General features: G+C 38.7%; 3 protein-coding genes across 7 annotated transcripts in view; 2 read left to right on the forward strand and 1 right to left on the reverse strand.

The window, feature by feature from the left end:
* The first annotated feature begins 2,830 nt into the window (after nt 1–2,830).
* On the forward strand, nt 2,831–6,333 carry LOC138892858 (uncharacterized). The gene is made up of 5 exons (XM_070176606.1): nt 2,831–3,463; nt 3,614–3,952; nt 4,418–4,843; nt 5,054–5,580; nt 5,775–6,333. The coding sequence occupies exons 1-5, from the start codon at nt 2,831–2,833 to the stop codon at nt 6,331–6,333; spliced, it is 2,484 nt and encodes an 827-aa protein (XP_070032707.1).
* Nucleotides 6,334–7,368: 1,035 nt separating this feature from the next.
* LOC138892859 (uncharacterized) lies at nt 7,369–8,590 on the forward strand. Its single transcript, XM_070176607.1, has 2 exons — nt 7,369–7,721; nt 8,338–8,590. The coding sequence occupies exons 1-2, from the start codon at nt 7,369–7,371 to the stop codon at nt 8,588–8,590; spliced, it is 606 nt and encodes a 201-aa protein (XP_070032708.1).
* A 5,956-nt stretch (nt 8,591–14,546) lies between these two features.
* The window catches only part of LOC104117070 (histone deacetylase 14, chloroplastic), a 133,556-nt gene continuing 123,254 nt past the window's right edge, over nt 14,547–24,848 (reverse strand). For 4 of the 5 annotated variants that reach the window (XM_070175147.1, XM_033661519.2, XM_018777929.3 and 1 more), the window contains exons 4-10: nt 23,917–24,018; nt 23,564–23,635; nt 20,125–20,181; nt 19,725–19,976; nt 18,980–19,161; nt 18,317–18,593; nt 14,547–15,679 (exon numbers count right to left, since the gene is read on the reverse strand). In XM_070175147.1, coding sequence (XP_070031248.1) covers nt 15,491–15,679; nt 18,317–18,593; nt 18,980–19,161; nt 19,725–19,976; nt 20,125–20,181; nt 23,564–23,635; nt 23,917–24,018 — 1,131 coding nt within the window. In that variant the 3' untranslated portion in view covers nt 14,547–15,490. Of the gene's footprint in view, nt 15,680–18,183; nt 18,594–18,979; nt 19,162–19,724; nt 19,977–20,124; nt 20,182–23,563; nt 23,636–23,916; nt 24,019–24,848 lie in introns of those variants that run through there. The other variant, XM_070175148.1, reaches the window with a different exon arrangement.

The raw sequence follows: 24,848 nt of genomic DNA on the forward strand, positions 1-24,848 counted from the left end.
CTTCGAAGGGTACAATATGTTGTTGCAAATGTGGTTGATTGAGCATCTCTGACATCACCCCAAGTTCATGACCTATGGTCCGAGCACGGACAATATTATTGAGAGCTACAAAGAAATAGTAAAAGATTACAACTCTACAACAGGGGTGGAAGCCTGGATATCCCACCTAAGATCTTTAAACGCAAGTCAAATTGAGTGGACTTTGGGATGGCTCCCGGTAAAAGAGGTGATACACATGTCGGCCTTAAAAAGTTATTTGCTGCTATTGGGTTTGAGAAGTGTCCAGCCATATGCGCCACAGAGAATTCTAAGACAGCTAGGAAGGTACTGAAAAGTGCATGAGGATGAAGATTTGAGTGTGTAAGTGATTGAGCTGCACCCCGAAGCCCCACTCCCCGAGGTTTTAATCCAGCAAATTTGGAATGGTTGTCGCTACTTGAAAGATGATACCCACATACTACGAGAGGTGAGGTAGATCTGGGTTATGCTAGGTGGTTTGAGAAGATGTTCTGCGTAAATGATGAGCCAGATCCCGAGCCCGAAAGACCCGCAAAAAGGCCGCATGTTCAAGCCTTTAATGATAAGATCTACGAACGGTTAGCTTGGGGTGAAAAGGAAAAGGGATATCATGCAACTATCCATGCTTTGGAAGAAAAGCTGAGGAATCTCCATTTTGAGAAAGATTTGCAAGCACAAGAAGCTGAAGGGGAAAAGAAGAGTCTGATCCGCAAAAATGAAGCCATTCGTATCCAACTACAACAGATGAAGAAAGCCTCCAAGGTACCGGTCAGAAGTTGGAAAGACCAGAAAACCATTGCCAATTTGATGGGAAAGGTGCAAGATTATGACGCCATCTTGGAAAAAACTGAAAAGGCGTTAGACAAATCCAAGGAAAAAATCGTACAGTTAAATAAGGCCAAATCTAGAAAGAGGAGGCCAGTTAAATGAGAAGGCCAAATCTAGAAATGAGGATCGCCAAGCAACAGAATTTGAAGAAGAGAGGGCTCGATTCAAGAGAGAGAGGGTCCATTGGGTACGTTTGGAAGCTCAACTTCAGGCACAGTTGAAAGAAATGAGAAGGTACTATAGAGACTACCAACATGCAAATTTTGATAGGGAGAGGGCTCAGGTGACACTCGAGCAGGCTAAACTTCGGGCTCAGTTGGAATCAGCTTTAGATCGCGAGGAACACATAAGAGAGATAGCCACCACTCGCCAGCAGCAGTTACAAGATCGAGACCAGAACTTTCAGTACTTCAGAGAGCAAGTCCATGATTTGGCTGTTTATACCGCTCAAAGCTGTGTGAACTGCCAAGGGATGGATTATGAGAAGTTTTTGGATCATGCACCTACCTTTGCTCGTCATCTTGCAGCAGAGTTAGAGAGGATGTACCGTACATTGGAGGGTCAGCCAGGGCAAGCGCCACCATGAGCAGATGTTCCAGTTGTTGAAAGCAAAGATTGTGGAGTTTGAAACATAGTCGTAGTTGTTAAGACTTTTCAAACCCAACAATATTTTAGTTTGAGTCATCGTTGAGTTTTTTTTTAATCATTGTATTTTATTCCTGTTAGAGTCTGTTATGTCATTTTCGATGTAATGTCCTTTCTGTCATTGTATTTGGAATTGATTTGAAAAAAATAAATAAATAAATAATGAAAAAAATCAAAACTATTATTGTTTTCCTTGAACTACGTAATGATCTGATTCATGCGGTAACATGATACATAGGCAGCCCCCAAAAGGTTCGATCAAAATATTTTTTAATAATTCTAAGATGAGGGATAAAAATGAGGCGCGAGTAAAAAGAAAAACAAATGGAGAGAAGAAAATAAGAGTGTTAATAAGAAGCAACCTGGTAAGCCAGAATGAAACATGAAGCCTTCCAAAAACATGTTAGAAATGGTGATGATGTTAGGAGCATAGCATATTCCGTGTGATTCATATCAATAAAATGTCTAACCCTAACACGTTTGTTGTCTCTTATATAGTAAGCTTAAGGTGGTTGGTTTATGGTGAAACTGGCAACACATCATTACTTCACCAGATCAAAGGGAATGGTAGTAATGGATAACAGTGATGAAATCGAGTTGGTCAGTGACAATCCCCAGGGTCAATCAATTGAGCAAGAGTCGGAGGAAATAAGAAAATTGAGACAATAACTGTCTAATGTATATCAAGCTTGGATTTTCGGTCAGCCTCCACCCCAGGGTCCCTCAGTGGGAACTTCCACCGTACCCCGGGCTACTCAACCACCGCTCCATACAGTGAGCGATCACATTCTACCACCAGGGTATGTGCCAAACTACAGCCTCCATGCTTCCCCTGGTACCTCTACTATGCGGCCTCTAGTTGCACCGGTTAGGAAAATCCCTCTCGTCGCGTCTGGAGCGCCGGTATATACAATCCCGCCACCACCTCATGTGATGAGGCCAAACAATGAGCCACCATCTCATGCTTATGATGGCCAATATTACTCTCCCAATATGGCTTTCAGGGTCTCGGCTCCATACAATCAGACTCCTTAGTATGAGTCACCAGTGGAAAATGAAGAGCTTCCCAAGACGGTTGAGCCGGATGAGATAGCCAGGAAATGAAAAGTCTTGAATAAAACATAAAGAACATACAAGGACTAGGTAGTCACAAAAGTGTTTCGTTCAGCGATTTATGCATGTTCCCTCACATCCATTTCTCACCAGGATTCAAGACCCCAAAATTTGAGAAGTATGATGGACACGGATCCCTATCGCACACTTGAAAAGGTATTGCAACCAGCTGAGGGGTGCAAGTGAAAAAGAAGAATTGTTGATGGCTTATTTTGGGGAAAGTATTATGGGGCTAGCCTCTGAATGGTTCATTGACCAAGATATCTCTCACTGGCATGTCTGGGACGACATGGCCCAGGCCTTCGTCAAACAATTCCAGTACAACATTGATATTGCACCAGATCACAATTCCCTGTCCAATATGAAGAAAAAGCCGACAGAAAGCTTTAGGGAGTATGTCATCAAGTGGAGGGAGCAAGCGGCTAGAGTTAAGCCACCCATGGATAATCATGAGTTGATCATTATTTTTCTAGAGGCTCAAGAGCCTGATTATTTCCAAAACATGATGTCTGCAATGGGTAGGCCTTTTGCAGAAGCAATAAAGATAGGGGAGATGGTTGAAATTGGCCTTAAAATTGGCAGAATTGTAAGTCAGACGGCTCTCAAAGCCACCACCCAAGCAATCCAAAATGGGTCAGGAAGTTTGGCAAATAGAAAGAAGAGAGATGAAGGGTCCATGATGACTTCAGGATCCAGGGAAATTCAAAGAGGGGCATCGCACCCTTATGTGCAAGTTCAGCAGGGGCAATCCAGCTACCCTCAACATTATTATCCCCTGTCAATTCCTCAGTATTATGTGGGCCCACCACAATATACAGTGTTTTATGCTCAATCCTATGATCGGCCTCCCAATCAACAGGTACGGGCACCAACTCCAAGGATCCCCCGACCTCAGCAGCAAAATTTTTGGGCACCCTACAATGCTCGTCCCAGGTAGGATTATGGTCGAGAGTAGAGGCCTATGGAAAAATTCACTCCATTGGCTGAATCATACTCTAGTCTGTTCCAGAAGTTGAAGCGAATGGGCGTGATTGGACCCATCGCTCCACACTATATGCATCCCGATTCACATGGATTTCAAGCAAATGCTAAATGTGATTATCATTCAGGTGCCCCAGGGCATAGCACTGATGACTGTTGGACTCTGAAAAGAGCCATAGAAAGACTCATTGCTAAAAAATTAATTATAGTGACAAATGGCGAGGACCCTCCTAATGTGACCAACAACATGTTGCCAGCACACAATGATGTTCATTATGTGGGAATGATTGGCCGAGATCAAGAATACAAGCTGGTTGGTCGAGCAGAAATGACAGTGGGAACAATTCAAGAAGGAACAGGTCCGGAAGTAAGTCCAAGTCGAGATGTGCCATTGATTGTGAAAGGCGCCTAGAGCTCAGAGATGGCAACTTTATTTGTTCCAAAAATCTCGAGGTTGGGAGTTCGCTCCAATGTTCCAAAGTTATATGTCCTTGGAGGTCACCCCATCACAAGGTAGAATCAGGGTGGTACGAAGGGTATAACAGAGCCGATCATAATCAAGCCTGCCATACAACCCTGTGTGACAAACACAAAAACCATTCCTTGGAACTACAACAAATCGGTAGTAACCTACAAAGGCAAGGAAATCATAGAAAAAGTGGGGAAAACTGGAGGTTTGACTCGATCGGGGAGGTGTTACTCTCCAGAAGAGTTGAGGAAGGCCAAGCAAATCAGAGAAGACCAATTGCCAATAAAGAAACCAGTCACTAAAGAAGAGGCGGAGGAGTTTTTGAAAAAGATGAAAGTTTAGGATTACTCAATCATTGACCAGTTGAGAAAAACTCCTGCCCAAATCTCTCTATTATCTCTGCTCATACACTCAGAAGAGCATTCCCGTGTACTAATCAAAATCCTGAACGAGGCACATGTCTCAGAGAAGACCACCGTGAATCAGTTAGAGAAGATGGCCAATAGATTTTTTGAGGTGAATAGAATCTTCTTTACTGATGATGAACTTCCCGAGGAGGGAGCCGGACACAATAGGGCTTTGCACTTGATTGTCAAATGTGAGGGGAATTATGTAAAGCAAGTCATGGTTGATAGAGGCTCGAGTGTAGATGTATGCCCTCTAACTACCATGCAAAGCATGAAGATCAATACAGACAGAATTCGACTCTGCAATGTTTGCATCCAGGCTTTTGATGGCTCAGCAAGAGATACCATTGGGGAGATCAACCTTACCATGACGATTGGGCCTGTTGATTTTGAAGTTGTCTTCCAAGTAGTGGACATGTAAACTTCTTATAACTTTCTTCTTGGAAAGCCATGGATCCATACGGCCCGTGTTGTGCCATCGGCCTTGCATCAAATTCTCAAATTTGAACAAGACATGCAAGAAATTATTGTTCACGGTGAAGACGAGTCATCCATTTATAAAGACCCGTTAATCACATGTATTGAGGCCAAGGAAGGGTGCGAGTCCATTGTCTATCAGGCTTTCGAAGTGGTTGTTGTGGACCATGTTGAGGAAGGAAAGCCCATTCTGCATCCTTGTCTCTCTGCCATATTTGTAATGATGGTTGCACTTATGATGAGACAAGGTTATGAGCCAGGAAAAGGCTTGGGGGCATCATTGCAACAAATTTCGGAACCCATTTCTCTATTCAATAACAAGGGTAGGTTTAGTTTAGGCTTCAGGCCAACACAAGCAGATGAAGACAAAGCCAAGCACCGCAAAAAGCATGGGTGGGACTTGCAGCAACTTATCCCTCGCATTTTCTACACTTTTGTCAAGCCACGACTCAAAGAGGGTAAAAATTCCTCGGCGCATGCAAACATTGATGAAATTTTCCATGGCCTCAGCCAGATGTTGTCTGAAGTGAATATGATCAAGGCTGGTGAAGGCACTAGTCGTGCCGATATGCAACTAATTGGCCCAGATACCATGCTCAACAACTGGAAAGCAACTCCTCTCCCCACAAGGAAAAAGTCTTGGTAGTTTGCTTTTACAGCTTCTTTTTTGTATTTTGGGTTACTTTCAGGGTTGTAATCCAAACATCTCAGTATGATTATTTTGTTTTGATGTTAACTCTTCTATCCTTTCAAATTCAATGAAATGTAGTTCAATTTCATATTAAGTATTGTATCTTTTCCTTTTCCTAAATCTTGTCATTTTGTTTCCATTTCAGTTTTGTTAATGCCGGCTTTAATAACATGACATGCATGCGGAATTCACGACCAGATCTTAAAAAGTTGTCTAATTTCGAAATAATGCATCAAGAGGTTGAATATGATGAAAATGAGGTTGTTGAAGAAATAAAAAGAGAGTTGGAACAATTTGAAAACAAGCCTAGGCCCAACCTCAATGAAACTGAGCCAATTAATATCAGAGGTCATGAAGAAGTCAGAGAAACAAAGATAAGCATTCACGCTGAACAAGAAACTAGAGATGCCTTGATTCAAATTTTATTTGAATACATAGATGTGTTTGCTTGGTCTTATGATGATATGCCGGGTTTAAGTTCCGATTTAGTGGTTCATAAGCTTCCCACGTATCCTAATTTTCCACCAATCCAACAGAAGCAACGAAAATTTAAAATGGACATGAGTGATAACATCAAAGAGGAAATAATGAAGCAACTGAGCGCCAATGTAGTTAGAGCCGTACGATACACCACCTGGTGGAAAATGTTGTCCCTGTGCCAAAGGACGGAAAAACCAGAGTCTGTGTTGACTACAGGAACCTGAACAAAGCAAGTCCAAAGGATAATTTTCCTTTACCAAACATCCACATACTTGTAGATAACTGCGCTAAGCATGAGATACAATATTTTGTAGATTGCTATGCCGGATACCACCAGATTCTAATAGATGAGGATGATGTAGAAAAAACCGCTTTCACCACTCCATGGGGTACCTATTGTTACAGGGTCATGCCATTCGATTTAAAGAATGCGGGGCAACTTACATGGGGACCGTGACCACCATTTCTCATAACATGATGCACAAAGAGATTGAAGTATATGTTGATGATGTCATCATAAAATCAAATACACAGGCTGATCACGTGCGCGATTTGAAAAAGTTTTTCGAATGGCTTCGAAGGTATGACCTTAAGTTCAATCCAGCCAAGTGTGCATTTGGGGTACCATCTGGGAAACTCCTCGGTTTTATAGTCAGCCGGAGAGGCGTCAAATTGGATCCATCTAAGATAAAGTCCATTCGAGATCTTCCACCCCCGAAGAACAAAACTGAAGTCATGAGTTTGCTTGGGAGGTTGAACTACATTAGTAGGTTCATTGCTCAGCTCACAAACACATGCGAGCCCATCTTTAAGTTGCTAAAAAAGGATGTTGCTATCAAGTGGACGAACGATTGCCAAAAAGCTTTTAACATGATCAAAGATTATCTGTCAAAACCCATGTACTGGTCCCACCAGAACCTGGTAGGCCTTTGTTTTTATATCTATTGGTGATGGATAATTCCTTTGGATGCGTTTTGGGGCAACATGATGCGACAGGAAAAAAAAGAGCAGGCAATCTATTATTTGAGCAAGAAGTTCACCAATTATGAAGCTAAGTATACCCTTTTAGAAAGAACATGTTGTGCCTTGACTTGGGTCGCTCAGAAATTGAGGCATTATCTCCTAGACTACACTACTTACCTCATATCCAGAATGGATCCTTTGAAGTACATCTTTCAAAAGCCAATGCCCACTGGAAGGCTCGCAAAATGGCAAATTTGCTCACAGAGTTCGACATCGTCTATGTCACTCGCACCGCAATGAAAGCACAGGCTTTGGCAGATCATTTGGCAGAGAATCTAGTTGATGATGATTACAAGCCACTGAGAATATACTTCTCAGACAAAGAGGTCAACTCAATAGAGGAAGTAGTTTCGGATGACATCCGTGTATGGAAAATATATTTTGATAGGGCTGTCAATATCAAAGAAGTTGGGATCGGGGCAATCCTTATCTCACCTATTGGACAACATTACCCTGCAACGGCCCTTCTTCATTTTTTCTGTACCAATAATATGGCGAAATACGAGGCTTGTATAATGGGTCTAAAAATGGCCCTCGGTCTGGATGTGCATGAACTATTGGTTATGGGAGATTCTGACTTGCTTATCCGGCAAGCCCAATATGAATGGGAGACCCGAGACATCAAGCTTATTCCATACAGATAATGTGTACAAGACCTGAGCAAGAGATTCAAATCCATCGAATTCAGGTACATTCCTAGGTTTCACAATGAGCTAGTCGACACCTTGGCTACCTTAGCCTCAATGCTCCCTTATCCAGGCAATACCCATATTGATCCATTGCAAATCCAAATTCAGAATCAACACGGCTACTGCAATACTATTGAGATACAACCAGATGGTGAACCTTGGTATCATGACATAAAACGATTCCGAAAAACAAGGGAATACCCAGAGCATGCCAAGGGAGATCAAAAAAGAACTATAAGGCGTTCGCTGGTGGTTTCTTCCTGAATGGAAAAATTTTGTACAAAAGGACCCCAGATTTGAACTTATTGAGATACATAGATGTCACAGAAGCTGAGCGGATCATGAGTGAAGTGCATACGGGGGTATGCGGACCTCACATGAATGGATATGTTTTAGCGAAGAAGATTATGTGGGCAGGGTATTATTGGCTTACTATGGAGCGAGATTGCTTTAGTTTCGTTCGCAATTGTCACCAATGCTAGATTCATGGTGACCTGATCCACTCTCCTCCTTCAGAGTTGCATCCCATGTCTTCTCCTTGGCCTTTTGTTGCTTGGGAATGGATGTTATTGGGCCAATCAATCCAAAGACTTCAAATGGGCATAGATTCATTCTGGTCGCCATTGATTACTTCACCAACTGGGTGGAGGCAGTTACTTTCAAGGCAGTAACCAAGAAAGCAGTGGTAGATTTTGTTTATTCCAACATCATCTGTCGCTTTGATATCCCAAAGACTATTATCACTGACAATGCAGCCAATCTAAAATAGTCATCTTATGAAGGAGGTATGAGAGCAATATAAAATTGTGCATCGCCATTCTACCCCCTACCGGCCTAAATCCAATTGAGCCGTTAAAGTAGATAACAAGAATATCAAGAAGATCCTTAGGAAGATGATCCAAGGGTACATGCAATGGCATGAAAAGTTGCCTTTTGCTCTTTTGGGATACCGCACGACTGCTCGCACATCTGTGGGTGCAACTCCTTATCTGTTGGTTTATGGAACTGAAGCTGTAATACCGGTTGAAGTTGAAATTCCCTCTCTCTAAATCATTGTGGAATCAAAGATTGAAGACACCGAGTGGGTCAAGACCAGATTAGAACAGCTAATGCTGATTGATGAAAAACGGCTAGCAGCAGTGTATTTTGGCCAGTTATACCAGCAAAGAATAGCATGCGCTTATAATAAGAAAGTGCGCCTGAGGCACTTTAAGGTAGGCCATCTCGTTTTAAAACGCATCCTTCCGCACCAGGTAGAAGCTAAAGGAAAGTTTGTCCTAAACTGGCAAGGACCCTACATCATCAAGAAAGGGTTACCAAAAGGGGCTCTGCACTTGGTAGATGAAGAAGGGCTGGTACCAGACATGACTATTAACGCAGATGCAGTCAAAAGATATTATGTTTAATACATACCCACTGCAAAACTTCCACGCATCGATTTTCTCAGATAAAGATAACGAAGTCTATCTTTGCTCACTACCCCAAATAGGTGTCACCCTTTTGTTACCCTTTTGAGCCATATTTGTCTTCTTGGTTTTTCTCCTTTTGGAACCCGTGTACTTGTAAAAAAAAATTAAAAAAATCTTCTGAGTCATTGAACTACGTTCGACTTGATTTTGAAAGGATACGTAGGCAGCCTCTCTCTGGGGTTCAGTCACACCAAAACAAAAAATCTGCATTCCCCCAAAAGTTGAAACTCGGGCAGATGTTACAATGGTTCGGCGATGGTTTCGCCTAAAAGGTCCCAAAGTTGTAATTCAATCCAAATTCTTTTTACCCAAATCCTTTTCAAGTCCTTCCGATCAATCAACGAGAATGTTCAAGAATTGGAGGATACAGTCATTTGGATCTGATGCAACTAAAATGAGAGGAAAACAAATGAGAGAGTCTTATTGGTGGAAACCCTCACAGGCACCATAGGGCGATGACGAGCAAAGAAAATGAAAATGAGAGAGTCTTGTAGTGAAAACTCGCAAAGAGCACTATAAGGCGATGGTGAGAAAAGAAATGAGAGAGGCCAGTTAGCAAAAACCCGCAAAGGGCGCTACTAGACGAATGAGGGTCTTTGATACTCCGGTATGAGCACAACCAAGACAGTTTCAAGATGAACATTTGCGACGGATTTTGAGAATTAGACAGCTTAGACGGATCAAGCGTCCAGTCCAAAATACATGTCATGATTCATTGAAGTCGGCCCATACCTCCAGATAAGTCTCCATATTCCTCTCCCCCGAAAGGGGCACCTTTTGTTTAGACACAATTCCTTTTTTCACTTTCAATTTCTTTTCTATTTTAACCCATAATTTTTCTTTGAGTCCTTTTTCGATCTAATCTTGCATCAAAAGCAAAGAAAAGAAATGGCTGCAAAACTGACTGCAGTTTCCCTGTAATACCAAGCAGAATTTGGGGCATATACAGAATTGATAAAGGCACGAATCGATATGTGATCTCTTTTGATAAGACGAACAAAGCGTCTCAAATAAACTGAAAAGGTCGCCTAAACAAGACTTGCTTCGTGGGAAAAGTTGATAAGCAATACAAACACAAACTGGTACTACGTGTAAGACAACTAAGTTGGATTTTAAAGGAAATTTGCCTTGCCTTAGGGACAAGGGTTAGCGGTACCATGGACATCCGGATATGAAACAGTCGAGGGCATCATCGGAGAGCCATGGTCTCCAGGAAGCTATACAGAGTATCCAAGCATCTCAGTACTATACTGGCAGAATCAGTTCTTCTACGGCAGTGGTCGTGACTTCAAGCTACTTAGGGCATCAAGGCCGCAAACCAACCACGAATTTGAAAACTCACAGTTTTTCTTCGTTTGAAGCAGGAACAAAGCAGTGCAGAATGGCGATTCTCAAAGGATGAATGTAAGCTCCTTAAAAATCTCTGTTTTCTTTATTTTCAGCATGCATCACTATTGTTCATACCTCCCATTTACGTAGCTTAACTCAGGTAGAACCATTTCACCTAGGGGGATCCAGCTCATAGTTCCGGGTAGAAGTACTCTTCACTTAGGTTTTTATAAATAGCTTAACTCGGGTAGAACCATTTTGCCTAGGGGATCCAGCTCATATTTCCGGGTAGAAGTACTTTTCGCTCAGGCTGTTTTTCGTAGTTTAACCCAGGTAGAACATTTTCGCCTAGGGGGATCCAGCTCATATTTCCTTCTTTAAGTACTCTCCGCTCAGGTTGTTTTACAGTAGCTTAACTCAGGTAGAACCATTTCGCCTAGGGGGATCCAACTCATAGTTCCGGATAGAAGTACTCTTCGCTCAGGTTCTTATACATAGCTTAACTCAGGTAGAACCCTTTTCGCCTAGGGGGATCTAGCTCATATTTCCGGGTAGAAGTACTCTTCGCCCAAGCTTGTTTTTCGTAGCTTAACCTAGGTAGAACATTTTCACCTCGGGGGATCCAGCTCATATTTTCGGGTAGAAGTACTCTTTGCTCAGGCTGATTTCCATAGCTTAACCCAGGTAGAACATTTTCACCTATGGGGATCCAGCTCATATTTCCGGGTAGAAGTACTATTCGCTCATACTGTTTTTCGTAGCTTAACCCAGGTAGAACAATTTCGCCTAGGGGCACCAAACCATGGTTACATTTCCTTTTCAGTAATATAGGGCACCAACCCCTGGTTACACCCTTTTCAGTAATACATAGCGCCAACCCCTGGTTATATTTTCTTTTTCAGTAATACATGGCGCCAACCCCTGGTTACATCTCTTTTCAGTAATACAGGGTGTCAGCCCCTGGTTACATTTGCTTTTTTAGTAATACAGGGCACCAACTCATGGTTACATCCTTTTCAGTAATACAAGGCACCAATGCCTGGTTACATTTCTTTTTCAATAATACAGGGCACCAACCCCTAGTTACATTTCCTTTTCAGTAATAGAGGGCACTAACCCCTTGTTACATTTCGTTTTCAGTACTATAGGGCACCAACCCCTGGTTATATTTTCTTACCAGCATAGGGTCTCCACCCCCTAGTTGATGATTTTATTTTAGACATAGGGTCTCCACTCCCTAGTTGATTTTATTTTAGACATAGGGGCTCCACTCCCTAGTCGTTTTTCCAACATAGGGTCTCCACCCCCTAGTTGCTTTTATTTTAGACATAGGATCTTCATTCCATAGTCTCTGTTTTCTCATGGTACACCAATCCTGACCTTTTACTACTTTCAATAATAAAATAGTATAGAGTTTTGTTACAAATAACTCACGAAATTTTTCTAGTGAAAACTGGGGCAGAAAAATTTCGTTCGTTTGTTTGTTTTGGTGTCTAAGCAGGTTTTACCTCAAGGCATGGGTTAGATATGACCAAAACAAGAAGTCTCAATACAAGATAAAGAAAAGAAAAGAAAAAAAGTGAATCCAAACGTGAAAACGGATAAAAAGATATGGATTGCTCAAGACATGACCGAAGTCACAAGCATTGGATGTCTTGTTTTGATCAGAAGAAGCTATAGAACAATGAACTAGCACCTACAGCTAGCGAGCATCAAGGTTTAGATCAGAGTCTGCATGAAGAACCAGTCAAGACTCAAGATCAAGTTTCAGAAGACTCATAGATAAGAATCTTGTAACTCATAGCTCATAGGCTTGTATAGTTTCTTTTTTATTTTGATATAATAGCAGGACAGCGGACCGGAGTCTCGACGGAACCTCACTCGACTCTTCAACTCATCATTTCACCATTCTCCTTAAACTACACGCGGCTTGATTCCCCTATAACCCGGGATATATAGGCTGTCCAAAATCAGGACTCGGTTGCGCCCTATCTTTTATTTCTTTTCCTTTTGAATAACGGTTTGGTCAAAAATTAGTCACTTGGCTCACCAAATCTTTGCCTGAAAACTTTTCATGTTTCCTAGCAAAGAGGGGCAGTTGTGACCACCTAATTTTTTACTATATTTGAATTTTTATCACCTTCTACTATGTAAATATTTTAGAAATTTAATATATAATTTTTAACTTTGTTAGACTTTTTATATATATAGGGTAAAAAATTAAAAATATTTTAAAAGGTCAATTATTACTATTAATATTATTTTTATTTTTTCTCTTATTTTAAAATAATAAAAAAACACGAAAAAAATAATTAAATATTTTATTTTTTTAAAATTTTCGGATGGAATAAGAAATATGAAAAGTAGAAGTATAAAATTAAAAAGTAAAAGTAAAAGTAAGTGAAAATTGTTTAATAAAAAAGTAATTGAAAGTGAAAAATTAAAAAAATAAAAGTAAAAGAATGTGGAAATTTTAAAAATGAAAAGTAAAAGAATGTTGGAATTGATAAATAAAAGTAAAGGTAAGTGAAAATTTTATAAAAAAAAAAAGTAAAAGATAGTGGAAATTAAAAAAAAGTAAAGTAAAATAAGTGAAAATTCAAAAAAAAAAGTAAAGTAAAAAAAGTGAAAAATTAAGAAATAAAAGTAAAGGAAAGTGGGGAATTTATTTTTTATTTTTTTAAAAAAACATTTGAAGTGGGAATTGTTTTAATTTAAAAAATAATAAAATAATTTAAAAAATATATGAAAAAATCTGAAATTTTTTCTATAAATAGAAGTGAAAAATGAGAGAAAAGGAGGAGAAAAAAGAGAGAAAAAAAGGGAGGAGGTAATTGAGAGAATTTGTTTTCTTTTTCTACGCTAAGGGAATTTCATCACCCCGTTTAAGACTCGAAAATGCCCCAAATTCAAGCATAAAAACACCGTTGAAGTATCCTAATAAACGTAACAAGGTTCCGACTTTGTCTCTCCGTCTTCGTTGAGGTTTCCGGGGAGCCAGACTCCGGTCAGATTTCCTTTCTTCATTTCATTCGATTTCGTGAGAGGTTGTATCGAGGTCCATTTCTTACTTTATCCTTGATTAATATATAAGTTTGAATTTTTTTTTATTATTATTATGATGGGTATTTGAGTAAAATTTTATGGTTCATACTTACTGATTATTTGAGCATGTTTCTTTTCTTGTTCATAGTTAGCATAAATTAGTTTGTCATCATTTGTTGGTTTAAAGCTTTAGCAAGAACATGTTTGTTTCCTTTTAATCTATAAACAATAATAGTTTTCCAGTTCTTGGTTAGTTTTCTTTTCTTAAATTTTCTAGCTATTTTTGGTAGATTATTTTTATAGAATATTTCGTTCCATGAATTAGTAAGGCATGAAGCTTTCACTGTCATTATTTGTTCAATATAATTTTAGAGAAGTAAAAATTCATGTTAAAGTAAATCAAGGTACAAAAGGCAGCAATGTATAAGGGAAATTGGGCCATACGAACGTTGATGAAATAATTTTGATGTTAAGGAAGAATGGGCCATGGAATTTTCTGACTTTAAAATTAGAAAGATCATGCCTTTAGGAATTTTTGGGTCGGATGGTTTAAGTACTATGGCCCATGGTAATAAAATTCATAAGCTAGCTCATATTTCTTTCATAATGAATAATTGCAAATACTATTCATAACTTAGTAAAGTAATTCATTTTGTAAATAATTCTAGAAATTAAATTCCATACTTTTAGTTCTACACAAATACATTTCATAACTCTTGACTTTACAACAATTTTCAACTTAGTTTAGGAAAAATAATTCAAGGTACGCGTTCGCGCGACTTTGACTGAATAATCTTAATAATAATAAAAGTGTTATCAATTGTGAACACGCATGCGTGACATGATTTTTAATGTGCCAAACAAAATCAGTACACGTACGCGTAACTCGATTCAAGATAATTCCATAATTATGAATAATCAAGCAATTAAAAGAGGTTTAAGGCAAAAGTGCATAAATTTTTCTAGAACATAAAATATCCAGAATTAGTTAAGCTAGATATAATTATTAAAGCGATCGTGCTATAACCACGGAAGGATGCACCAAATCTCAAAGCGTGGAACAACACTTTGCTCTTCGCGATTGCGAAGAAGGATGCACCAGATCTCAAAAACAACAGCTCAAACACGGCGAAATGACCTGTAGCCCATCAGAAACACACCTGAGGTCCCCGGGACCCCGTCCAATTATACCAACCATTCCCAAAACATAATGCAAACTTGCTCGAGGACTCAAATCACACCAAACAACATCCAAACTACGAATTGACGATCAAAACACCTCGATTGCCTCTCCTTCCTTTTATATAAAAACCCTTAAACCCTTTCTCTAGAAATCCTAACCATTTCACCGACCACTCCACTCTAGTCCACCTCCACCTATGGCGTCGAACAACGAAGTTGAAGATGGACCGAACGACAAAGAGAAACTTAAACCAATGATGAAGGTGACCAACAAACGCCTCTGCATCTTAGGAAGAAACTCAAACGCATCCTTTATTCGGAGGAATCCGCTGCCAAAGGGCAAACCCTAAATAAAGACCAAGAAAAAGCTCTCCAGCAAAAGAAAACCATAGAGTATGCCATCGAAGAGTTGAGCATGGTTGAAAAAGATCTTCCTGGCGCCATCTCTTAAGAAATCGAACTCGCCATGTCAAAAGTAAAGGATAATTGTTTGAAGAATGAGGGGAATGAGTTAAACGAAGTTGAAGATGGACCAATGGCGTCGAACGACAAAGAGGAATTTAAACCAGTGATGAAGGTGACCAACAAGCGCCTCCGCATCCTTAGGAAGAAACTCAAGCGCATCCTTCATTCAGTGGAATTCGCTACCAAAAGACAAACCCTAAATAAAGACCAAGAAGAAGCTCTCCAGCAAATAAAATCCATCGAGTATGCCATCGAAGAGTTGAGCAGTATTGAAAAAGATCTTCCTGGCGCCATCTCTGAAGAAATCCAACTCGCCATGTTAATAGTGGATGAGTTAATGCCTGTTGGGGAGACTGATCAGCCCCTACCTGAATCACATGTTACTTGTAAGTATAGGCTACATTTCATTATGTTTGGCTACTTTTCATTTTATTAAATAATATACATATTTTTTTTTTAGAGATTATCTAGTTAGGGATGTAAAGCTATTTACCCTTAATTTTAATTTTAGTTAAAGAAGAGGCTTCGTATTCCGTGCTGAAAGTAGAGTGTGTGGATGCAAGCCTCTACACTGGTCAGCTTGAGATTCAAAAGTGTATTGTACCCAATAACCCAAATTATTTTCATCATTTTTGTCATGTCAAATTTTAATACCTTAATATAGCTGGTCATTTCCCCCACTTACTACTATTAAGAAAATACCTTTGTTTGTTCAATGCATACACTAAGTTCGTTCTCTGTCTGTGTAGGGTGCCTTCAATAGCAGCCCAAGGAATGTCCGTCCTAGATTCATAGTCTACTACGAAATTGAAGAAAAATATCGTAATGCAAACAACCTTTGGCATTGCGTGGTTCAATTCTCGGATTCCAATCTAAAAGTAAATGTTTGCATTGTCTTACCCTACCCGTAGTGAAGCCAATGAGTGTATGGAGATGTTAAATGAGATCAACTCCCCATACCTCATGAAACCTTATGGACTTAAAAAACATGAAGATGGGCAATGGTTTGTATTTGTTGAAAGGATCTCAGTGTTAATGACTTGGATGGACACAAAACAGAATGATATGTGGAAATATCGTGGTCGCAAATGTGTTGGATTTGACAGTGCATTTAAAAAATAAATTAAGTCATAATGTTTTTTCCTGAATAGTTGATTCAATTTTTGTTTCACTATTGTTCATTTTTGTCTCTACAGGCAAATTATGTTGGGTTTGAGGGCAATTCATGACGTTGATCGTCGCCATTGCAATTTGGCTCGGGGGTTTATCTTGGAATGGAAAATAATGTCCGTTTAGGCAATTTTGCTACCAGGTTAAAGGTAGTACTCAATTCAAGATAACACTTTATTATTAGTTACTCTCTCCGTTTTAATTCATATGAGGTAGTAAACTCGAAATAGAGCTTAAGAAAAAAAGAATTTTAAAACTTGTGATTTTAAAAGGTTAAAGGGTAAAAGCTTTGTGGGGTCATCACATATGTGTGGCTATAAAAGCTTCTCATTAATGGTAAAATGGATAAAATTGAAAGTTAAAAAGTAAATTACTGTCAAATATAAAAATGTTTTTTTGGAATGGACTAATAAAGAAAGCGTGATATAAATTGAAACTGAGGGGGTATAGTTTTATTTATGCAATAACTTTTATTTTTTAAAACTTGCAGTTGATAATGAAAGTCTTAGGAAAGACTTGGAAGATTACAAGGAGTTAGTTAGGAGAGTTGTTCATAAACAACCCCCCTCCTCCGGATGCACCAAATGTTGTAGGTGAAGTTAGATATTTCTACCTCTTAATCCATTTGATGTAGTGGAGGTTGTTTTCCCTGATGCGTTGGGGTACATATACCTTGACTTGGCAACTGGTGACTATAGATATACGCCTTTGGTGTATGCTCAGGATGGTAAAGCAGAAATGACGTATGTTAACTCTTATATAGTATTTGTATATCTTTTATCAAAAACAAAAAAAGCTAATTAAAATGTTCTTGCGTTTTTTTTCCCCCTTATTTAGGGTCATATAATTCCTTTACAAAGAACCTACTTAGTGCAATGTGGTGGAGTTGTCAAGAGCAGAAGAAGAGTGGATCAAAGGTAGAGTAAAAAGAGTAGTATTTCTTCTAGTATCTTCAAATATTATACGCTTAACAAGGATTAAAGAACCATGTGAACCTCACGTGGTCTAGTTGTTTTTTCTTGTATTTGTCAATATTATTTTGTTCTTAACTAGTTATTTTTCACTTTGATGTTGGTCTCAACAGAAATCCCGAAGGAGAAAACCTGATGTGATAAAGTGAAGAACTCCAAATGATTGAATGAGGTCATGCATATGGGCTTTGTGTACTTCAGAAAGAGTAGGGCAAATAAATTTATAGTAGTTAATGGTAAATTTAAGAAGTTAAAACCTTTCCGTGTTGAAGTAAATTGAGACCTTTCAAGCTGAGGTAATTTTACTTTCTTGCATTTCAACAAATTGAGTAACATAGGTGATATGGTAGTGTTCATGATTGTGTTGATAGAGTACCAGTGACACATTGAAAATCATTTTGGTTTATTTACTTGAGTAACAGAGGTAGAGGTGTGAAGACTTTCTTCCTTTCAATCAACTTATTTTCTCTCATCGTAGACCATTTTGGTGTTGCTTATTGTCACATAATAGAAAAAGGTCATAACTTGATCATCGGGAGACTGATTTTCTTCTTTCAGTTTATTTCAATGCTATTTCTCGAAGACCTTTTTGCCTGATTTTTGAAAATGTATTTTTAATCTTTTGATGGTTATATTCAAGAAAGTTTGTAGGTTTGAGTTTGGAAGTGCTTCTCTAAGGTTACTCATGTTAATTCGATCATTATGAGCAATTAAATTTTGTGGTGAGGGCATCCAGAGAAGCTACTATAATAATTTGGAAGAACTAAAAGAACCAGACAGCAAACGCCAAAAAATTGTTTACACAGCATACTAATTCTAGAAAACTGTCACTAGAAGCTTTCAAAAGGAATGTATGTGCTTCACCTTTTCTATTGCCTGCTTCACCTTGTTCAATGGTTCTTCGTGCAAGTAGGCTGGATCATCTAGCTCTGCAGCCAGGCTCCGCTCCCCAAGAAAGGCACAAAACGAGTCCGCAACTGAATTTGACAGAGAACTGAGATTATAACCCCCTTCTAAGAAAAACACGCAACGCCCTCCACATAAATCTTTGGCAAGTTGCTTAATGTTAGAGGCTAGCATGTAATATGTTCCTGTTGTGAACTGCAGGCTGGCGAGGGGATCCAACACATGGGCATCATACCTGAAAATTATCGATGACACCTTAACCAAATAAACATCGAACGCGCATAAGAACCACTGAGTCGTATTTTAATGTTTACATTCTAAATACAGTAGGCAGTGTTATTTTGACATGCCTAGCAAAGGCTACATCCTTTAGACTGCCAAGAACGTTTCAAGAGCAGAATAAATTATGAGAGGCATGATAGTAGTGATTATACCATATTTTCCCACCTCACTAAAGCTTGCTAGTTTAGCAGGCAACATAATACATGATCAATTATTCACAAATAAAGAAAAAGGAGCCACAGTATTACAGTGACAGAACAAAAAGAACTGTGTTTAAGTCATGTTTTTTCATTTTTTACTCCAAAATTTTAAGACTATTTTCACAGACAAGAAAATTACCCAGCTGAAACAAGGATTATATCTGGCTTGAACCTTTGAGCACATGGTACAATAACTTCATCATACACCTTTCGCATTGCTGTATCACCTGATCCTCCAGGTAAAGGGAGGTTCAGTGTTGATCCTTCACCACTTCCAGAACCAATTTGATCTATCTTGCCAGTCCCAGGATAACTTCCAGCCTACACTGATCCAAGGATATCATGAGCGCATGACTTATTAAATTCGTCCAATTGCAGAGTTCTAAACCATATTAGTTTTACACTTCGAGGTGAATAGCTGGTATATAATGACACGAAATTTCTATTGCCAATTTATACAATGGTTGGTTGAGGTGAAAAGCAGAGCATGGCAGCAGGAGTGAAGGTTGTTTCCTTGTTCATGTAAGAAGTGAAAGAATACATGATGAAAAAGTGAAGAGGCATATGAATCTACCAAACCAGAAATTTAATCTTGCTGTCATTGGGCAAGATAATCATAGTTAATGTACTTTATTTCTGCTCCATCTGTAACAAATAACATGAAGGAAAGTGCCACGAAAGTAATCACTAAGTGCCAAACAACCTTGAAACGAACATACTGTCAAGGATAATCATCTTTGCAGATCACTAGATCTAGCTCAATTATTAGATTTAAAAAAATGTTCTTCACTTCATTCAACTACATTTTATACTAGCAGTTCTTTTTAGAAGTAGAATGTTTAAAAATTTTCAAAGCAATCTGTTCAATGTAATGTGTAGCTTACTTGGTGAGTTGAAAGGAAAAATATATCTGGGTCCTCATAGAAGGCGTCATTGGTTCCATTTCCATGATGAACATCAAAATCTATGATAAAAACACGCTTCAATCCATGCATTCGTTGAGCATAACGAGCAGCAATAGCAATATTTCCAAAGACACAAAAGCCCATGGGGCCCTTTGGAACAGCATGGTGACCAGGAGGTCGAATGAGCGCAAAACCGACAGGAGGATCCTTCCTAAATTTCGATGCTGCCACCTGAAATATCATATGAAGCAATTACTAAAGCTTTGAAATGCTGAAGTTTACCATCATAATGCACCCTAAAGCGATCGCTACATTTGTAACTTCTAACTGTAGTGCCAGTACACTGAGATATTACTAACATCTTGGATTGAGACATTACCACTGAATCAACCAACGAAATTCCAGCTCCAGCTGCAAATAATGACTCTTGGAATGTCTGCATTATTGAATGTCCACATCAGAGTTCACATTGCCATAGAACACTTTCTTTGTGTTAAATCCTTCTCACAGAAATCAATAATTTAAGTATCCTTGTCAGCTCATAACAAATTCAAAAACTTGCCCGATTAAGAGTTATTATTTCATTAATAATAGAGAAGTTAAAGCATGAAATTTCCTTAATGGAATGCTAATGATGGGATTAACTATACGGCTAGGGTTTCATAGTTACACTCCTCCATCATGCATTATGAATTTCTAAACAGCATCTTCATAATGTTTAGTTGATCAACATTAAGCACCATAAATGACCACTTGTGTCTCATTATGATGTTGCTGTAGAAGACTCATACAAGAAGCAACTAGCTTTTCTGATGGGATTTTTCCGAATAATCCTCTTTCATGGTGTCCTAGAAGATTGGTTAAATAGATGCTTGCCTAACATGGTCTTATCCTTCCCCTTACAAAAATAAACTTCAAACTAGAAGATAACCTCCCATTTAGAAATAGGCAAAAATTTTACAAGCCCAAAGAAATCAAAGTTAGTCAAATAAATGCTTTCAATACATAAAACATCAGAAATGTTTTCTGAAAACGTTAAGTCACTGTTTGACAATCTGTAAGACCATCTTGACTTGGTCACAGGTCTCAGTGGAATGAGCTCTGCAAGCAAATGCTCATCCAGAATCAAGAGATTACTTAAGACTATGTATCAACAGTTTTTTGTGCGACAAGTGACCTTTAATGAGAAAGGCGAGAAAGCTACTCTTTCTTTCATTTTTGTTGAATGGTCACAAAGTTTAAGAAAGAAAGAAGTAGTTTAAGAAAGAAAGAAATATTCTTGGGACATATCAAAAAGTGCTCTTAAAACTTGTTTAAACATGCATTGAAATTACTATTGCTATAAGAGCAAATCATCAAAGGGTAAATGGAATTTTTAAAGTTAAAAGAGTCTCCAAATATAGATATGTATTATTCCCTTGGGAACAGACTAAAAAAGGCCATAGACGAAGATGACTTAGTTGTGAACTTCCTCTGAGTATAGAGTAAGAAAAGTAAACTACCAACAAAATAAAACAATAAGGTGTTGTTGTTTGGGTTGGGGGGAGGAGGGGGGGGGGGTGTTTACTAGAAGGGTAAGTGACGTAACTCTTCCAAAAGTTGCAAGAGTGAGTGCAATGTTGAAATACAAGAGCAATGTATCATTGTAACTGGTTAATGTATTGGTGAAACCACATTTATGTTTTCCAAGGAAATGTGTACAAGGAATGTTAAAGTACAACAACATACCCAGTGTAATCCCACATAGTGGGGTCTGGGGACAAGGATTGTTAAAGTAAATTCCAAAAATATTGGAAAGACGGATAAATGTTAATCATTTTGGTCTCACTGAATCATGTCAAGGAAGGTTTATTTCCGGTGGACAGAAGAGAAGGAAGATAGAAGTGACCATCCAGAAGCCAACTGAAGCGACAGATCTGCAGCAGCTAGAAGATTTATAGAAGGCACAGGTGGTTAGTTGCCATAGTTAGAGGAAGGAGGTGGAACAATCATAATATATTAATTCTCTGCACAGCGAGCACCCTTATTTTAGGTCAGAACGCCTTCTGTAATCCTTCTATCTTTGGAACATTTGCAGCACTATTGAAAGAGCATTTTCTGGTGATATTTGAAGGACAGAGTATACAATCTTTCCAGAACATTACTTTAAACCATATACTAGTATTTCCTACTTAATCGATCAAAATATTTGTAGTTATCTAATTTATTTGGTTTCCCTTATATGAAACATTTAAAACTCTTTTACAAAGGCAGTTATTTATATTGGAAAATTGATTTCGCTCTGATTGCTAATCAAATAAAAAATTATATCCTTATTTAGTCAATAGAGCAACTGATAATTGTAGATATTTTTTCACCATAACCAGTACGAACTTGCTTGCAGATGTCTTCATCCACATCAACTTCATTCTGAATCAGAAGGAAAAGAAAAACTAATTGATGAAGAAATGCCCATGCAAAGCATGAGTCAAGATATAGTATCTCTAATTTCAGATGCAAAGTTTTTCTATTTTTCTGTTTTTGTGCAAGGTGGCAATAGAGTAGGATGATGTATGCTTAAAACCTACCAGTTCAGTAGATAAAGCAGTATTTTAGAGTAGGGTGATGTGTGCTTAAAACCTAGCAGTGCAGTAGATACAGCAGTATTTTGGCTTCTAGACCGACCAAGGTTGTAAGGCTAAACGTTAATTACAACTAAGCACAACCTTAACGACTTGATAATGTATCCCGGAGATGTAAACAAATCCACATGACAGAGGTGAAGTGTTTGGGACAAGATAATGTGGGTATGGTATGGTTTGAAAGTGGTTTAGATTGATAAAAGAGCAAGGAAAGATAAAAAATTGAAGTTTGGATAGAACTCATGCTACAAGACCCTCGCATGATGGGCCCGTGTCGTGAGAGAGGGAGTCCTAACCAAGTATGCGAGACATGGTACTGAGGTCCATCGCGAGACCACCACGAGAACTAGGCATAGCCAGGCCACCCAATCCCACAATGGCCACGCATCGTGAGGAAAGCTGGATTGGAGACTCACTGGAGAAAATCAACAGTCAGAAATGTTACGGCATTCGCGAGCTGCATTGCGAGGATTGGCCCTGGGAGGATCAAGCAAGCTCACGTTGCGAGCCCTCTACGAGAAAGTGAATATTTGCCAAGGCAAGGGAGCTTGTAGAGCAAGAGCTCGCATACTTTAAATACAGCAGAGTCGGGAAAGAGAAGAAGAAGAGGAAAAGAGATAAGGTTTTGAGTTATGCAAGGAGTATCCTGCCAATCAAGGTGAGCGTTTAATGAAGTTTTGGTGCATTTATGACTAATTACTGCTAGCCCAAACACTCTATGAAAAATTTCTAGATCCTTAATTAATCACAAGAATCCACCAAAGATAGAAATTTCAAATGTCTCCAAGAGGTAATCTTACTATCTAAATTTCATTTATTACGTATAAATGAGCTGAAGAATTGGGTGTTTAGATATGGAGTCAATCCTCATTATCAAAAAAAGATATGGAGCCAATCCTAGGCCTTAGATGGGTCTTGTTGGACTTCAATGGACATGAACGGATGCATGCGAATTATCTATGTGCAGATTGAGTGTTGTTGGGCGTGTTTAACTGTCATTTAGGTTACGTGTTTAAGATATTCCTCAAGAATAAAGAATAATCAAATCTGATAAATTCGGAACACCAATAACCTTTTTCAGAAATCACAGACAATCTTCATCACGTATCTTTCTGATTGCAAATAAAAGTGGAAACTGACTGCTATAGAGACTAGCATCAGAAAGCGGGAGAGTCAGCTTAAAATATGTATTCTTACTGTGGCAGTAGCATATGTTGGCCCAGATCCTTCGATGAAAATTAGACCTTTCTCTGAAGCCTGATCCATAGCCTGCAGATGATAGTTGACAAATCAAAAGAAAGATAGGATAAGAAAGAATAATGGTGACAATGGTGACAACAACGACAATAAAAGTTGTCGGGGAAAATGGCCTCCGTCGATAAGCAATGGAAGTCATTTTCCTCATTTTGATAGAAAATATTTTCTGGCAACCAAAAAATATTTTCCTGGAAAATGACTGCCATCATACCAAACACACCCTCACAGAAGTTCTGATTTACTGTACGATGACATTCAATAAGAAGAAGTACCAAACCTTATGGTTATTCTACCTTCTCAAGCCCTGAGATATATGCCCCAGCATGAACACTCGCTATATCATCTATTGTAGCTGGTCTGAAATTCTGCACTTCAACAATATCTGAGCCTCGAAACTGGATCACATGATAGCTTGATTAGTTGCAAAGGTATTCGAAAAAACATTAATATGTGCATCTTACTAGTGCACAGAAATGTTCTGGTCATTTTAATCAGACCCATATCCCCGCCCCCCGCCCCCAAAATAACAGATAGGAACTCTCCTGCCCTCCTATGACTAGCCCAGGTGGTAAGGGTCATATGACAAAGGAAAATTCACTGCATTAATGAACATCAATAAAGATCCACCTAAAAGGGGTGGATCTTTATTGAAGTTCATTTTTTTTACTTTATAATATCTTCCTTAGGTTCCTTGTAGAAGTTGCTTCACACTTTACGGTAGGATGGTAGCTCCCATAAAATCCTTCCATGTGTTGCTTTGCACTTCAGAATAGGAGGTAGGTTAGCTAAATAGCTGAACTGGCAAATATGCCAGCCTTAAAAGGTAACTAAGCACTCAAAACCATAAATTTGATTACTTCCAACATCAGTTATTATTTATTTTAGTGGATTATAATATTTATCAATCTTACCAAATGGTAGAAGGTCTGGTTACAAGCTAGAATATATGCTTCTTGCCATATGTAATGATCAGCATAACTGACACCAAATTCTAGACTTCCAGCACATAAAGAATGTCAGAATCTAATTTTCCTTTTCTAGCAATAATCTATTTTTTAGAACCAAAAAATCCTCAAGAGTCAGTGGTATACGGTTTGCAACCCAATGTATAATTGGCCTACCCCTCTGCCCTTCTCTTTTTATATTCCAGAGGCAGGGTTTAAACAAGTGACGTCCGCCTAACCTATACACCACGTGATGCGCTTTTGCCACTAGACCAAAGCTC

This window comes from Nicotiana tomentosiformis, chromosome 5, assembly GCF_000390325.3.
Source record: "Nicotiana tomentosiformis chromosome 5, ASM39032v3, whole genome shotgun sequence".
In the NCBI taxonomy this organism is placed as follows: Eukaryota; Viridiplantae; Streptophyta; class Magnoliopsida; order Solanales; family Solanaceae; genus Nicotiana; species Nicotiana tomentosiformis.

What these genes read in the sequence shown, in the direction of transcription:
- LOC138892858 (XM_070176606.1), top strand. Translation starts at nt 2,831, where the DNA reads ATGGGGCTAGCCTCTGAATGGTTCATTGACCAAGATATCTCTCACTGG. An exon ending in ATCGGCCTCCCAATCAACAG is followed by an intron (nt 3,464 to 3,613) that starts GTACGGGCACCA and finishes AGTCTGTTCCAG; the next exon opens with AAGTTGAAGCGAATGGGCGT. An exon ending in AAGAAGGAACAGGTCCGGAA is followed by an intron (nt 3,953 to 4,417) that starts GTAAGTCCAAGT and finishes ATCATTGACCAG; the next exon opens with TTGAGAAAAACTCCTGCCCA.
- LOC138892859 (XM_070176607.1), top strand. Translation starts at nt 7,369, where the DNA reads ATGAAAGCACAGGCTTTGGCAGATCATTTGGCAGAGAATCTAGTTGAT. An exon ending in GATTCTGACTTGCTTATCCG is followed by an intron (nt 7,722 to 8,337) that starts GCAAGCCCAATA and finishes CTCCTCCTTCAG; the next exon opens with AGTTGCATCCCATGTCTTCT.